Consider the following 16,020-nt stretch of genomic DNA (forward strand, 5'->3'; position numbering starts at 1 on the left):
CAGAGCAAAGCAGGTCCGCGCTGTAGCCGTAATTCGGCTAAAGCGCAGATCTCAAGTGGTTAATACAATATATGCTTAAAGTTCTTGTTTTTTTGGGGGGGTTTTTTGTCAAAGTTTTTTTATTGTAAGATCAAAAGTAGTGTCAATTGTACAATTATATTAACATTCGTACACATATCTTATAAACTGTAAATTCAACATTAAATATAAAATAACAAAACTTTTGAGCGCTTATTGATAATAATCATTAGGCTGGCTGTCAGACTTGTATACGATACCCATCCTTAAGGTAGATACTTTCTATATTACTTTGAACTGATTATTACTTAGATATAGATATTCGGCGTACGTTCTATATACGCGTATGTTGTTTAAGTCATTTATCGGCGTATAACACGCACCTTAATTTTAAGAGGGAAGGTTCAGGAAAAAAATAATGTAATTTTAATAAAGGACTTTGAAGCATAATAAGGGTCAATGCCCATCAATGCAGCCTTATCAGTGCCCATCTGCAGCCTCACCAGTGCCCATCAATGCAGCCTGATCCATGCCCATCTGCAGCCTCTAATATTCCCATCATAGCAGCCTGTTTAGTGCACATTTGCAGCCTCTAATGTGCCCATTATTGCAGCCTGTTTAGGGCCCATCTGCAGCCTCTAACATGCCCATAATTGAAGGCTGTTTAGTGCCCTTCTGCAGCCTCTAACATGCCCATAATTGCAGCCTGTTTAGTGCCCTTCTGCAGTCTCTAACATGCCCATCATTGCAGCTTGCTTAGTGTCCATCTACAGCCTCACCTTTGCCGATCATTGCAGCCACGCCAGTGCTGGATTACACAGATTTGCAATCTCCTGTGTACCTAGCGCTCAGTCACTCACAGTCCCGCCCGGCTCATATGATAGACAGAACAGTGGTCCAATGCTGGGCCAGGGGGGAGGGACTGTGTGTGACTGAGCGCCAGGTACACAGGAGATCGCGGCTCTGTGTAATCCGGTGGCGCTCTTCCCCTCCTTCCACTCCGAGGCAGCAGGAATCGGCGTATAACACGCATGCGCGATTTCCCCCTGATTTTCAGGGGGAAAAAGTGCGTGTTGTACGCTGATAAATACGGTACTTAGGTATGAAAGGTAGCAGACCCAAGAGAGGTTGAGATTAGAGGGAGGAAGGAGACAAAGCCAAGGTCATGATCTGTTGCCCCAATCTTGTCCATATTATAGACTTTAACCTTCTTTATCCACTCTTTGATTGTAGGAGTGGTGGTATTTCTCCAGTATCTGGGGATCACGGATTTCGTAGCAGTGAGTAAAAATCTGGTCAGTGATCTCTAATGCCGTGTTCACACGGTCAGAATTTCCGACAACAAATGTTCGATGTGAGCTTGTTGACGGAAATTCCGAAGGTTTAGGCTCCATCTGACATTTGCTGTCGGAATTTCCGGCAACAAATGTTTGAGAGCTGGATCTCAAATTTTCAGACAACAAAGCAAGCAAGCAGAAGAGCTATTTGAATTTTTCTCGGCTCGTCGTACATGTTGTACGTGACCGCGTTCTTGGCTCGTCGTACATGTTGTACGTGACCGCGTTCTTGGCTCGTCGTACATGTTGTACGTGACTGCGTTCTTGGCGATCGGAATTCCCGTCAACATTTGTGTGACCGTGTGCATGCAAGACAAGTTTGAGCCAACATCCACCGGAAAAAAATCCAGGATTTTGTTGTCGGAATGTCCAATTGCATGTACGCGGCAGTATACTTTTTCATTGAACAATTAGTGATGTGTAGTAAGCAGCTTGTTGCGTTTAATTGAATTGATGTCTCAGTGATAAGCTTTATGATTTCACAGACCTTCTGCCAAAATGGGTGAATCAAGGTGCAGTCCCACCATATATGATGTAAGGTGCCTCTTTCCTGATCGCAAAGCCAACAAAGGTCAGAAACCGTGGGGAACCATCTATGTATTTTGTATTTTGCCCATTGGTCCTTAGCAAAGAACATGTTTATTGCTGTTTCCCAAAACACTTTATGTTTATTAGGTTCCTGAAGACCAGAATCTTGCAGCCAGGCATAGAATGATGAAATGTTTTTTTTTTCAGTTTCAAATGGCATGAGAGGTCTCATAAGAAATCTTTGTCTCTGAGGACTCAGAGTATAACTATGAATTTGACAATATTCCCAATATGTTAGGAATGTCAGTCACTTCTCAATTTGCATTTCTGAGATTGATTTGACCTTATTGCCTTTGAAACAGTGTGTGGCCAGCAAAGGTATATTCATGTCTGTAACTGGAACAATTTGTTCATTCCTGTCAGAAAGTCTAGGTTAAAAATCTGTGGTGTGAGGGGGGCCGGGGGATGTTGTTAAGTCAGAGATCTGAGTCACTTTTTGTAGGTTTTTAAAGCGGAGTTCCACCCAAAAGTAGAACTTCTGCTCATTTGTCTGCTGTCCCCCTACGGTGACACAATTGGCACCTTTCGAAGGGGGAGACAGGATACCTGTCTTTGACAGGTAACCTGTTCCAACCTCTGGGAGTCTGGGCCGCGGCCCGTGACTTCACCGCGGGGCTCCCTCCTCTCCCTGTCGCTGGCCCAGTAGAAGAGCAGAGCGGGGCCTTGCGCACACACAGTAGGGTTCCTGGTATGAAGCTGTATGGCTATACTGCCAGGTACCCTTACTTCAATGGCAGCGGCAGCACCCGACAGCTGATGGAAACATCAGCTGCGGTGCCAACATTGCGGGAGTCCAGGACAGGTAAGTGTCCTATTGTTAAAAGCTACACATACTGCAGCTGCTGGCTTTTTTTTTTTTTTGGGTGGAACACCGCTTTAAGTGATGCCCCTACAAGGGGGTGTTGAAGTTCTTCTTTAACAACCACCAGGACAGGTTATCATTAGGCTGACTTTGTTCTCAGCACTGTTGTAACCCATGACATCATAAATGGTCTTACCTTCAATGTGTAGACCCCCATTCTGCCAGGAACTTTGTAGAACATGCCCTCTTCCCCCCGGGAGTTGGTATGCAGCATGGCATTGAGGCAGGCCAGAGGGGAGGTACCACTGAAAATAAGCACAAGATATGTTACACAACAAGATGTCACCACTGATCCGAGAAGAAGAAAGCTGTCATTTATCACAATGAACTGGGCTGGATAAATCTTAGGAGACACTTGGCAAGGGGATAAAAATTTCCCAATTGGGCGACAATTTCCAGGTGCTTTAAACTATCTGTTGACTATAAGAATGGACTGAACATCGTCAGTGACTGAAAATCTCAGAACTAGAAAAAAAATACAGTATATGTATACTGCAAAGAACACGTCATTATGAACTATAGCAGATAAGCAAAGATCAATAGCCCTGCCACGTAGAAATCACTGATCTAGATTCCCATGGCTGCGAGTCACGTCACCTAATACCTAGGCACTTAGTCTTATGATCTCAGGGGAAAGGGGGCGGTCAGAGTTCATCTTAACGTTCATCCTCTGTGCCCCTGTAGATAAGATCACATTATTAAATGCCTAGGCATCAGGTCATGTGACTGGACACCATGGGAGCTTAGAGAAACATTTTCCGTAGGACAGCTAAGCAGGTTCTGTTCTAATCATTAAAGTGTACCTTTACCCTAAACCGGGGGTACTGCACTGAGGTCCAAATTTCAAGTTTGAATGTCTATCAAAAATGAGAAATTTAAAATTTCCACAGCATTTCAACAGTATTTATCAGGTTCCCCCAGAGTGCCCTCTTACATCAGGTATCCCCATCTGAGTGCCCCCAAAGATCGGATTCTTCATTATACCAGGTATCCCCATCTGAGTGCCCCTATAAATCAGATTCACTCATCAGTGTGCCCCTTTATATCGGTGTACCCATCAGAGTGCCCCTTTATATCGGTGTACACATCAGAGTGCCCCTTTAAACAGGTGTGTCTATCAGAGTGTCCCCATACAGCAGGTATCCCCATCAAAGTGCAGGTGTCCCCATTAGTGCCAAACCTTAAATTTCACTTGTGAAATCACAGTGCACCTGTAGATTTGTACAGCCCATCTAAGGCAGGAGCAGGAGCCTGAAGACGCGTGCTGCAGGGGGTGGGAGCTGGGTAGAGAAACTTGCTGAAGCAGGTGGGGCACACAAGTGACATTACTGGTTGCTAGGATGCCGCTGATCCTAGCAACCAATGACAGTAGTGCAGCGGCGATCTAGTGCTGCAGACTGGTGGGCCGAAGGTTCGGACAGGAGCGTCACTTGGATCAGGTGCGGACTGTGGTCTGCCATTTAACCACTCAAAGACCAGCCGCCGCAGTTGTACTGCGGCAGGTTGGCTCTCCTGAGCAAATCGCCATCATTGTATGTCAACTGATTTAAGATCCCTAGGGGGTGCGCGTGTGGTGCAACACCGGAACCGCGGCCGCAATGTGTCCCTGCCACCCACAATCGCTCCTGAGAAAGACAGAACAAGGATCTGTCAATGTAAACAGACAGATCTCCGTTCTGCCAGGAGAGGAGAGACAGATCTGCTGTTCCTAGTGATTAGGAACAGCGATCTGTCTCCTCCTCCAGTCAGCCCAGCCCTCATACAGTTAGAAACACTCCCAGGGAACAAGTTACCCCTTGATCGCCCCCCAGGTGTTAACCCTTTCCCAGCCAGTGACATTTATACAGTAATCAGTGGCTATTTTCCGTTTTGATCACTGTATAAATGCCAATGGTCCCAAAAAAGTGTCAAGAGTGTCCGATCTGTCCGCTGCAATGTCGCGGGCCTGATAAAAAAAAAAAAAAAAAAAAAAAAAAAATATATCACCGATCAGCGCCATTACTAGTATATATATAAAGAAAAAATATTCTATCTCCGATTTTGTAGACGCTATAACTTTTGCGCAAACCAATCAATATACGTTTACTGCGATTTTATTTTTACCAAAAATATGTAGAAGAATACATATCGACCTAAACTGATGAAGAATTTTGTTTTATTATATATATTTTTTTCGGATATTTATTATAGCAAAAAGATAAAAACTCAAAAATTGTGGCTCTTTTTGTTTATAGCGCAAAAAAAAAAAAGAAAAGAAAAAAAAAAAAACACAGGCAAAAGTGAACAAACACCACCAAAAGAAAGCTCTATTTGTGGGAAAAAAATACATCAATTTTGTTTGGATACAGCATGGCAGTGGCACTACCGTGCAATTATCAGTTAAAGCGACGCAGTGCCGTATCGCAAAAAAATGGCCTGGTCATTAAAGGGGCAAATCCTTCCAGTCCTTAAAGTGGTGTTCCAGCCGCGATTTTTATTTTTTTTTAAAAAGTCAGCAGACTTTTAATAAGGGCACTTACCTGTCCAGAGAGCCCGTGATGTCGCCCCCCCCCCCCCCCTCACCCCGAGGCCAATCCGTCCATCGGATCGAGTGCCGGCGCCGCCATCTTAACGAAGGGAAACAGACCTTGTGGCTTCACTGTCCGATTCCTACTGCGCAGGCGCGAGTCGCGCAGCGCTTTGTGAATGGCCCTGTTTTCTGGGTACACACATGTCTCAGAAGGCAACGGGGCAGCTCACCGAAGAGAAGGAAGCGCTGCGGAATAGGAAGAGGCAGATTAGGAAGACTGCCTAGCAACAAGGGTTTCTGGTAAGTAAAAAAAAAAATTGTATTTTTTTTTTTGTATTTTTTTTGAGAATGTTAATGTTATTTTAGGGTGGCCCTCCGCTTTAAGTCTCCTTTAAGGGGTCATGGCAGGGGGTGCGTCCTATGCCTACATACGTTTGCTAGTAGGTGTCCCTCATTCTCATCTCAAAACGTTGGGAGGTATGGCTTTCATGATCAGCGTCTGCAGATTAGTAGAATGCTGTGAGAGTGCAGTCCATGTCCTCCAACTCACCTGATCTCTTTCAGTCCTTCTTTTTGGATCACCTGAAGAATTTCTTTGTGGCTCATAGGCGTGTTGTGATATTTCTCCAACACCTGCAAACAAGACAAGGATTCTCAGTACCGGTATTTATTCTCCTAGGACATATTACCAGCACTGAGGCAATTCAGCACTGCTAGTCTATGGGATACCAATTAATGGTCACATCTATAAAAGAAAAACCACACCTGCGTACACACACGTGCCTGCGCACACACACGCACACCTGCCTGCACACACACACACATGCGCCTGTGCACACACATGTACACCTGCCTGCGCACACACATGCACACCTGCCTGCGCACACACACGCGCACACCTGCCTGCACACACACACGTGCACACCTGCCTGCGCACACACACGCGCACACCTGCCTGCGCACACACACGCGCACACCTGCCTGCGCACATACGCACGCACACCTGCCTGCACACATACACACGCACACCTGCCTGTGCACACACACCTCCGCATACACAGTCTTCTAGATTTTTGTCCCGTTTTCCATTCCTCCAGTTTTAAAGTGACCATACAGTTTCCAGCAGATCTTGTGCCATGATGACGATCAGCAGAGGACCAAGATGTGTTAGATTTCTCCAGGTGCAAGGGCACAATATTGATTTTCCATCTTGATGGATAAGATGGGGGTTGTGTAACAGGGCTGATCCTTCCCGCTTCCCGTTAAGGTTCTGTTTCCACTAGTCTGACTTGTCATGTGACGTTATATGTCACGTGACAAGTCACAGCCAATTGATTTCAATGGCACCCATTCCAGTGGTGCCTGCACTACTTTTGATCCAGAGAGTGTAAAGTCGGATCAAAGTTGCACTGAAAATTGTGTAACTTTGGAGTTGCACTAGTGGAAACAGAACCTAAAAGGGAAGTATTAAATATTCATGCACAGCTACCACACAGGGCCAGAGCTGCAAGCCAATGTCAGGCAAAGCACACCTTAAGGCCTGGTTTACACTAGTGCGATTTCAGATGTGACATGAGTCGCACAGAATCGCATGACAATGGAAATCACATTCTTTTCAATGGTGCCTGTTCACAACAATACAGCGCAGGGCGATGTTGGAAAATGGTCCTGTGCTTCTTTGGTGCGATTCCAGCTGACTCTGGCCCCATAGAATATTCAAACCACATCCAATTTGCATCACATAATCGTGCTGAAAGTCGGATCACAATCTGATGGCTGCAGTGTGAACCTAGCCTCAGTGTTTACTATTGGTATTCCAAGTCTCCCAATGGAGACAGTAGACTACCCTTCCATTTGCCAAGACACATTTATCCTTATATAGGTCCCCCAGAATTCCAAGTATTAACGTGGAACTTCTCTTAAAAGTTAAAGTTCCTCTCCTCCCCCATTTTTCTTCTTCTGGGAGCAGGTAACTTTTACTGACAGGTACCCACTCCTGCATTTCTTGCTTAGGCAAGAATTACGGCACAACATGTATGGGTTTGCTAATGGATGGTTTCAACACCGCATCCCGAGAATGACAAAAGATCAGCCTGCCCCAGCCCATGACCTCTTGGAACATCACATGTCCCTGGAGTCTAAGGGAGCAGTCTGAAAGTGGTCATCAGCCCTGTCCTCAGGGCCCACTAACAGGCCAGGTTTTCTGTATTACCATGGGGAGATGCAGACTAGAATACTGCAATCACTGAGCAGACAATGAGATCACCTGTGATGTATTTCAGTTATCTTGCAAGCCTGGCCTGTTAGTGGGCTCTGAGGACAGGGTTTGATGACCACTGTCATACAGGACCACACAGACTTGAAAAAGTAAGTGTAATTCCTCTTTAACCGCTTCCCACCTGGCCTATAGTCAAATGAGGACCAGGCAGGAGTTCTTTCGTTCTGAGTGGATGTCATATGGTGTCCTCCCCTGAACGCGCAACAGGCTGCGCTACGGAGTGATCTGTCACCTGCTGTGTCCATCAGAAACAGCGGATGACAGATCAGCATACCAGCCCTCTTGCCGGTACTATGTGATCACTGTGGCCAATCACAGCAGATCACATGACAATTGTATGGTAATGGTTTTCATTCATGCCATCCATTGTGTACTATTGGGTTGATCTCTGTGATTGGTCACAGTGATCACATAGTACAGACAAGGCCAATTACAGCCCATCTGTACCAGGTGATTAGCTGTAGCCCATCTGTACCATGTGACAGCTCATTACAATAGTAAATACTGAATGAATCGATTTTATTCAGAGAAAATGTCTGTTTATAACAGTGATATTTACTGTTATAAGAAATCATATTGTGCAAAAAAATCCTGATCACCTCTTCAGAGTAGTACATAGTATTTACTATGTTATCATTGTGTTGCTCTGGTCACAGTATGGCAAAAAAATTAAATAATAATTACTAATTTTTATTATAATAATTATTATTCATTATTGAGTATTAAATATTAATACTAAACTAAACTGCCCAGACTTGAGGTGGTTAAAGTGATACTAAAGTCTTGTTTTTTTCCCCATTAACCGCATGCCGACCAGCCGCCGCAGTTGCACTTCGGTAGCATGGTTCGGCTGCGCAAATCGCCATTATGCTACGTCGGTAGCATAAACGGCCACTAGGGCACGTGCCCCCTGCTCTCTCCCCGAGCCGATGCAAGTGCCCGGTGGTCTCGATCACCGCCGGGCTCCCACGATTGCTCGAGGCGCACGGAGAACCAGCAGCTGTGTGTGTAAACACAGTTTTTCAATTCTCTGAGCAGTGAACTGACAGATCGTCTGTTCATAAAGAGTATGGACAGCGATCTGCTAGTTTCTGTGCACAGCCCCATCCCCCCTTCAGGTAGAACACATGTTAGGATACATATTAACCCCTTCACTGCCCCCTAGTGTTAACCCCTTCACTGCCAGAGACATTTTTACAGTAATCAATGCAATTTCAATCGCACTGATCGTTGTATTAATGCCAATGATCCCAAAAATGTGTCAAAATTGTCCGATGTGTCCGCCATAATGTCGCAGTCACGATAAAAATCGCTGATTGCCACCATTATTAGTAAAAAAAAAAAAAAATTAATAAAAATGCCATAAATGTATCCCCTATTTTGTAGACGCTATAACTTTTGCGCAAACCAATCAATATACGCTTATTGCGATTTTTTTATTATTTTGTTTTTTTTTTTATACCAAAAATATGTAGAAGAATATGTATTGGCTTAAACTGAGGAAAAATAAAAAATTTTATATATTTTTGGGGAATATTTATTATAGCAAAAAGTTAAAAACAGTGTGTTTTTTTTTTTTTTTTAATTGTTGCTCTTTTTTTGTTTATAGAGCAAAAAATAAAAACCGCAGAGGTGATCAAATACCACCAAAAGAAAAGCTCTATTTGTGGGAAAAAAAGGACGTCAATTTTGTTTGGGAGACACGTCGCACGACCGCGCAACTGTCAGTTAAAGCGACGCAGTGCTGAATCGCAAAGAGTGGTCTGGTCTTTGGCCAATTAAATGGTCCGGGGCTTAAGTGGTTAAAGATAACAAACATGTTCTACTTACCTACTATGTGAAATTAATTTGCACAGAGCAGCCCGGATCCTCATTTTCTCAGGTACCTCCTTGGCACTCCTGGCAAATGCCCCCACAGCAAGCAGCTTGCTATGGGGGCACCCGAGCCGCAACTTTCTTTGTCTATTCAGACACGGAGCCGTGGCCTGGCCCCACCCCCCAATTCTCTCATAATTGGCTCACTGACTCATTGGAGGGGAGACCCAGACAGCCGAGTGTATCGTGGCAACATCGATGGATCTAGATGGACCTCGGGTAGGTTTTAGGGGGGCTTCTGCAAACAGAAGGTTTTTTTATCCTTATGCATAGAATGTATTAGGATAAAAAAACCTTCTAACTTTACAACCACCTTAACCACTTGTCTGCTGGGAACTACCCCCCCCCCCCTTCCTGCCCAGGCCAATTTCCAGCTTTCAGCGCTGTCACACTTTGAATGGCAATTGCGCTGTCATGCACACTGTACACAAACTACATTTTTATCATTTTTTTTTTTTTTACACAGATATAACTTTCTTTTGGTGGTATTCAATCACAACTGGGTATTTATTTTTATTTTTTGCTAAACAAACTAAAAAATACAAAAGTTTGAAAAAAAAATAGTTTTTCCTAGTTTCTGTTACAAAATGTTCTAAATAAGTAATTTTTCTCCTTCACTGGTGAGTGCTGATGAGCACAGATTGACAGCACTGATAATCAGGACACTGAACAGTGTCCCGATTATCAGTGTAAATGTCCCCTGTGTTGATTTGCCGGTTATCAGCTCTCCTCTCTTCACGCATTGTCAGCAGGAGGAGAGGACTGCCGATAATTGGCAAATACTGTTTACTAGGGGTGCAACAGATCCTCACCGATCCGTGATCCAAACGGGTCAACCTGTTCGGATCGGCACACCCGGCGCTCCGCGGAGCGCTCCGCAGTCTCAGCCTTGGGAAAGGCCGGGGCTTTAGCCTAGCTCGAGCGGCGGCCATCTTGGTACACCCGGCAATCGTTTACAATGTGATTGCTCCCTTTCTGAAATGTGAGCCTGCGGTGTAGTCGTCTTTTGGCTATAGCGCGGGTGGGAGGTGGTTAAACTAGTAACATTTTATTAGGATGCACACAAGAACAGAGAGCTGCCGGAGCACTTTGGTAAGCGGACCAGGTTTACCAGTACAGCGATGCACACGGGTGTGCAGCAGTGCCAAGTGCTGCCAATCAGTCCCAGTCAGTGAATACCGTCAGTGCCCATCAGTCATTCCTGCCTGCGGTATGGGGCAGTGTGGTGTGCGATTCGCCTCCTTTTTTTTTCTTCTTTGTTTTGTACAAACTTTATGACCTTTAACTATCTTTCAGACACTGATAAACGAGGTCCAAATTATGCAAATGTGGCATTTTAGAAACAGATAACCAAGCGCTGCCACACTCTTTGTGTATATACAGTACATAAAAATCTTGTCTTATTATATCCATGCACACAAGGCATCCAGTAGGGATGGCAGAGAATCCGTAATTAGCACTTCTTCCGAGCTTCAATGGTTTTTTATGGTCCCCAAGTGCAGAAATTTCTAGGATAATTGGCTCTTTCCAGAAACATCTGGACTATCGGGAATGTTGTGAGTAGAGAGAGCCTCACCAATCCACTCCAGAGGGCACAGCTAACAGACCCCTGATGGTTACAAGATTCTCTACAGATTGTTTATGAAGGAAAAGGGGAAAAAGAAAAAAAAGACAGAGGTTTGCCATAATCAGCAGGGAACAGTCATTTAAATGATAACCGATGTAATGCTGTAACTGTAGGATCAAAATGATTAAAGTGTGCATCGCCCCAACATTTCATATTCCTCATGTGTGTCCATGTTACCATGTACTTGTATAACGTTATAAATTAACTCAGGGCCATGCACCCGCGTGTGTGTGTGTCTATATTATATATATATATATATATATAATTACTAGGGTTGTACCGATGCCGATACTAGTATCGGTACTGATACCGAGCATTGCCAGATCCGATACCTGGGATAAATAAATAAAGTGACCCCGCACAACCGGAAGTCAGCGGTTGGACATCCCGACACCCATCTTGCTACACCCTGCACTCGGCCGCAGTAAGCCAGCAGCGGACATCTTGTTACACCCAGCCCATATAGTTTGGGCAGGGTGTAAAAGATGGCTGCTGCTGCTTTTATGCGGCTGAGTGCAAGGAGTACCAAGATGGGCCATCACAGGCAGCCTTTGCTCATGGCATTTCAGTGCCTGCCATTTTATTCCCTAGGGTCTCTGCTAAATATATATATATATATATATATATATAATGTTTGGGGGTTCCAAGTAATTTTCTATCAAAAAATATTGATTTTAACTTAAGAAACAAGTGTCAGAAAAAAATTTGGTGGTACTTCATGCATTCACACGTTGTTTAAAAACTTCACGATTTTTTTAATGAGAGAGAGAGAGAGAGACACGGCTCAAAAATTCAAGTCCTGAGCCACTAGCCAGGCCTTAAGAGTTACTCAGCACCAGCTGCCCCACCCAACCCCTACCCCGCCCCTAAACATGGCCTCATCAGTGGCCACCAGTACAGCCTATTAGTGCCCATTAGTGCAGCATATCAGTGCCGCCTCACTAGTGCAATTTATCAGTACCCATCATTGCCCATCAGTGCAGCCTATCAGTGCTGTCTCATCAGTGCAGCTCATCAGTTTCCACCTCATCAGTGGCCATCAGTGCAGCCAAACATTGCCCATCAATGCAGCATGTCATTGCCCATCAGTGCCCATAAATGCAGCATATCATTGCTCATCAGTGCAGCCTTATCAGTGCCCCTCAATGCAGCCTATCATTGCCCATCAATGCAGGCTATCATTGCCTATAAGTGCAGCAGGGAGGACTCAGGAGGATCGAGAGGAAACTGTCAGAAGGATTTGGCGGCTGGATCACAGAGTGGGGAATCTCCTGCTGAGACACGACTTCTAAATGAATAGCCGGCCACTGTCAAACGAAGTCCTGCCTCCTGGACCAGCACACTGGTCCAATGCTGATCCAGGAGGCCAGACTTCTTTTGATAGCGGCTGGCTATTCATATAGAAGCTGTCTCAGCGGGAGATCCCCGCTCTGTGTGCGCCCACTAGATCTTCCTGACAGTTTCCTGGCTCATCAGCGGTGCAGCCTTTTTTAAAGTGTATCAGAGTGGCTTCCGGGCCGCTCTGATGGCTGCACCGCTTATGCCAGAAGTCTGCTCAACACTCGCCCTCCACCAATTTCCACTCACTAAATGCTAGCAGGTGAGTGGAAATTTTAAGGGGGGGTGTATATATTTTCTATATGTGTACACACACACACACACACACACACACAAACGTTTTGCATTTCTATTTTACACAGAGGGTTTGTCTTACAAGGTAAGGTTTCACATATAATTTAAAGGAAACCTGTTACTGGAAAACATATTTTACTGGGAACCTTGAGGATAAATAACTCCACGGCGTCTGCAGCTACAGAGGTCAGTAAAGGCTTGTATTAATAGTAATCTACGGTTGTTAAGAATAAATAAATATATGTGAATGTCCACAGCCAGGTCACAGACTTACTTCAAATCTCTGAAACCCAATATGTGGCCCATCAGCGCTTGTTGTGGGTTATCGATCGCCTGCCGTTTTCATTGGCCAGGCTGAGTTTAAATCACTCCTGTGCATGCCCTGGAGTTCAGTCAGCTTGGCATTGCCAAAATCATGTGCAGCTCACTATACCAGGGGCAGACATGGAGATAAGTAACTTCCTGCCTGTTTTGTCCATTTTCTATTTTTGCCATAATGTCCCACTTTAAGAATTAATTTACACTTGTGGCAAGGACTGCCGCTCCTGCGAAAAGCAATCCACACTTGGGTTGCTTTTCAGATGCATTCAGCCGTTGGTGATAAAGCAATCTGTCACCTCTTTCGCTGCCCGTTTTAACCCCTAAATACTGCACTACTGCGCTGCAACTGCATGGATGGATTGCAGCTCCCCCCGTTCATGCAACAAACACTACAGTTGCAAAACATCGTGGATGAAGCATGTGCATACCCCCAGGATCTGCCTTTGCAGCTTAAGGGTTGGTTCCCATTCCTTCAGCTGCAACCACGCATACATAAAATGCAGGAGATGCGTGTAGGTGTCACTGATCCTAATGGCACCCACACACACTGGAAATCGCAGAAGCTGCTTCCCGCAGTGGGAACCACAAGGCACCTGCAGTTTCCGTGTGGGCTGCGATTTAAAAAATAAAGCAGGGACCTTTTCCTTGCATTTTCACCCCATTCAAATGAATAAGCTGCCTAGCCCTTGCAGAAGTGTGAACCAGGCCTAAGGAAGAGCAGTTGGGGGGCAGTAAACACACAGCTTAGCTGCATGTTTTTTCTACCCCTCAACTGCAAGTATAAATGAGACCCAAGGCTCCATTCACACTTGTGTGATTAGTCATGCGACTTTGGACAAATAGAATGTAAAGTCGCATCAAAATTGCACCAAAAGTCGCATCAAAATCGTACTGGAAATTGTGCGACTTTGGAGACATGCTAATGCGACACTGATTGTTGATGTTTACAACAGATTACGTTGCAAATGTACACACTTTTACAAAGATGCACACTTGTGTCTATGAACAGGGACGTGCTTAGCAAACAACCCAGACCTCTATAAAGAGAAAACAATAGCAATCGCTAAGAAAAAAGCAAGACAGCCGATTGACTCTTCCCTCACCAAGGAAAGTTCAGGTACAGGATGTCCTCTGCGGTGAGATGGGAAAAATATATACGAATGTCCCCTATACCTTTCAACTTAATGGATTTGATGTAGGTCTACTCAAATGCAGCCCTCACCATCACCAAAGAGCTGTTTATAATATTCAGTGATGCTGTCAGAGAGTGCAGACACGATACAAGAGATGATCAGAGAATACAGACATGATACAAGAGATGATCAGAGAATACAGACATGATACAAAAGATTATCAGAGACTGCAGACACGATACAAGAGATGGTCAGAGACTGCAGACACTATACAAGAGATGATCAGAGACTGCAGACACAATACAAGAGATGGTCAGAGACTGCAGACACGATACAAGAGATGATCAGAGAAAACAGACATGATACAAAAGATGATCAGAGAATACAGACATGATACAAAAGATGATCAGAGAATACAGACATGATACAAAAGATGATCAGAGACTGCAGATACGATACAAGAGATGGTCAGAGACTGCAGACACTATACAAGAGATGGTCAGAGACTGCAGACACGATGCAAGAGATGGTCAGAGACTGCAGACACGATACAAGAGATGGTCAGAGACTGCAGACACGATACAAGAGATGGTCAGAGACTGCAGACACGATACAAGAGATGGTCAGAGACTGCAGACACGATACAAGAGATGGTCAGAGACTGCAGACACTATACAAGAGATGGTCAGAGACTGCAGACACGATACAAGAGATGGTCAGAGACTGCAGACACGATACAAGAGATGGTCAGAGACTGCAGACACGATGCAAGAGATGGTCAGAGACTGCAGACACGATACAAGAGATGGTCAGAGACTGCAGACACGATACAAGAGATGATCAGAGACTGCAGACACGATACAAGAGATGATCAGAGACTGCAGACAAGATACAAGAGATGATCAGAGACTGCAGACACGATACAAAAGATGATCAGAGACTGCAGACACCATACAAAAGATGGCCAGAGACTGCAGACACGATACAAGAGATGATCAGAGACTGCAGACACGATACAAGAGATGATCAGAGACTGCACACATGATACAAAAGATGATCAGAGACTGCAGACACGATACAAGAGATGATCAGTGACTGCAGACACGATACAAAAGATGATCAGAGACTGCAGACACGATACAAGAGATGATCAGTGACTGCAGACACAATACAAAAGATGGCCAGAGACTGCAGACACGATTCAAGAGATGATCAGAGACTGCAAACATGATATAAGAGATGGTCAGAGTTTTTGGAAACACTGAGTACTGGGTTTTAGTCACTATTTCATGCGAGTTTACATTTGTTTTTAAATGGGGGAATATTTTTACTATTAGTAAAGTGTGGTGCGAAATGATCTTTTGTTTGTGGCTTCGATATGTGCTGTACTGAGTTGTGGTGAGGAGGCACCTGGAGCAGAGTGCTGGGCTGTCAGAGCAGTGGAATATTACAGGAAGTCTATAGTCCATGTAACTGAGTTCAATTTGACCCAAATTAGATAAAGGGTCACGATAACTCCGGTGAGCCATTACCTTTAAGGGGCAGTGTGACACATCACATGTTTGGAGCACTTTTGCTTGATCAAGCAAGCAAGTGCGCAATGAAGAGTTCATCATTGTGTTTGGGACTATATTAGGATTCAATGTACGTTTGATATAAAATTATTACAGACAAAATAACACACGGTGGTACAGCATTTTATATTTGTTTGAAACTCATCCATGGCGCTGGGGGGATATAGGCAAAATCTGGTGCAGCTGTGCATAGTAACCAATCAGCCTCCAGGTTTTATTGTCAAAGCTTAATTGAACAAGCTAAAGTCAGACGCTGATTGGTTACT

General features: G+C 44.6%; 1 protein-coding gene across 1 annotated transcript in view; it reads right to left on the bottom strand.

Moving 5' to 3' along the window:
• ASXL2 (ASXL transcriptional regulator 2) overlaps positions 1-16,020 on the bottom strand; it is a 173,271-nt gene that overhangs the window by 125,455 nt on the left and 31,796 nt on the right. The window contains exons 2-3 of the mRNA XM_077489129.1: positions 5,865-5,947; positions 2,942-3,050 (exon numbers count right to left, since the gene is read on the bottom strand). Coding sequence (XP_077345255.1) covers positions 2,942-3,050; positions 5,865-5,947 — 192 coding nt within the window. The remainder of the gene's footprint in view (positions 1-2,941; positions 3,051-5,864; positions 5,948-16,020) is intronic.

This window comes from Lithobates pipiens, unplaced genomic scaffold, assembly GCF_037356315.1.
Source record: "Lithobates pipiens isolate NorthernLeopardFrog02 unplaced genomic scaffold, aLitPip1_a1.2 Scaffold_18, whole genome shotgun sequence".
In the NCBI taxonomy this organism is placed as follows: domain Eukaryota; kingdom Metazoa; phylum Chordata; class Amphibia; order Anura; family Ranidae; genus Lithobates; species Lithobates pipiens.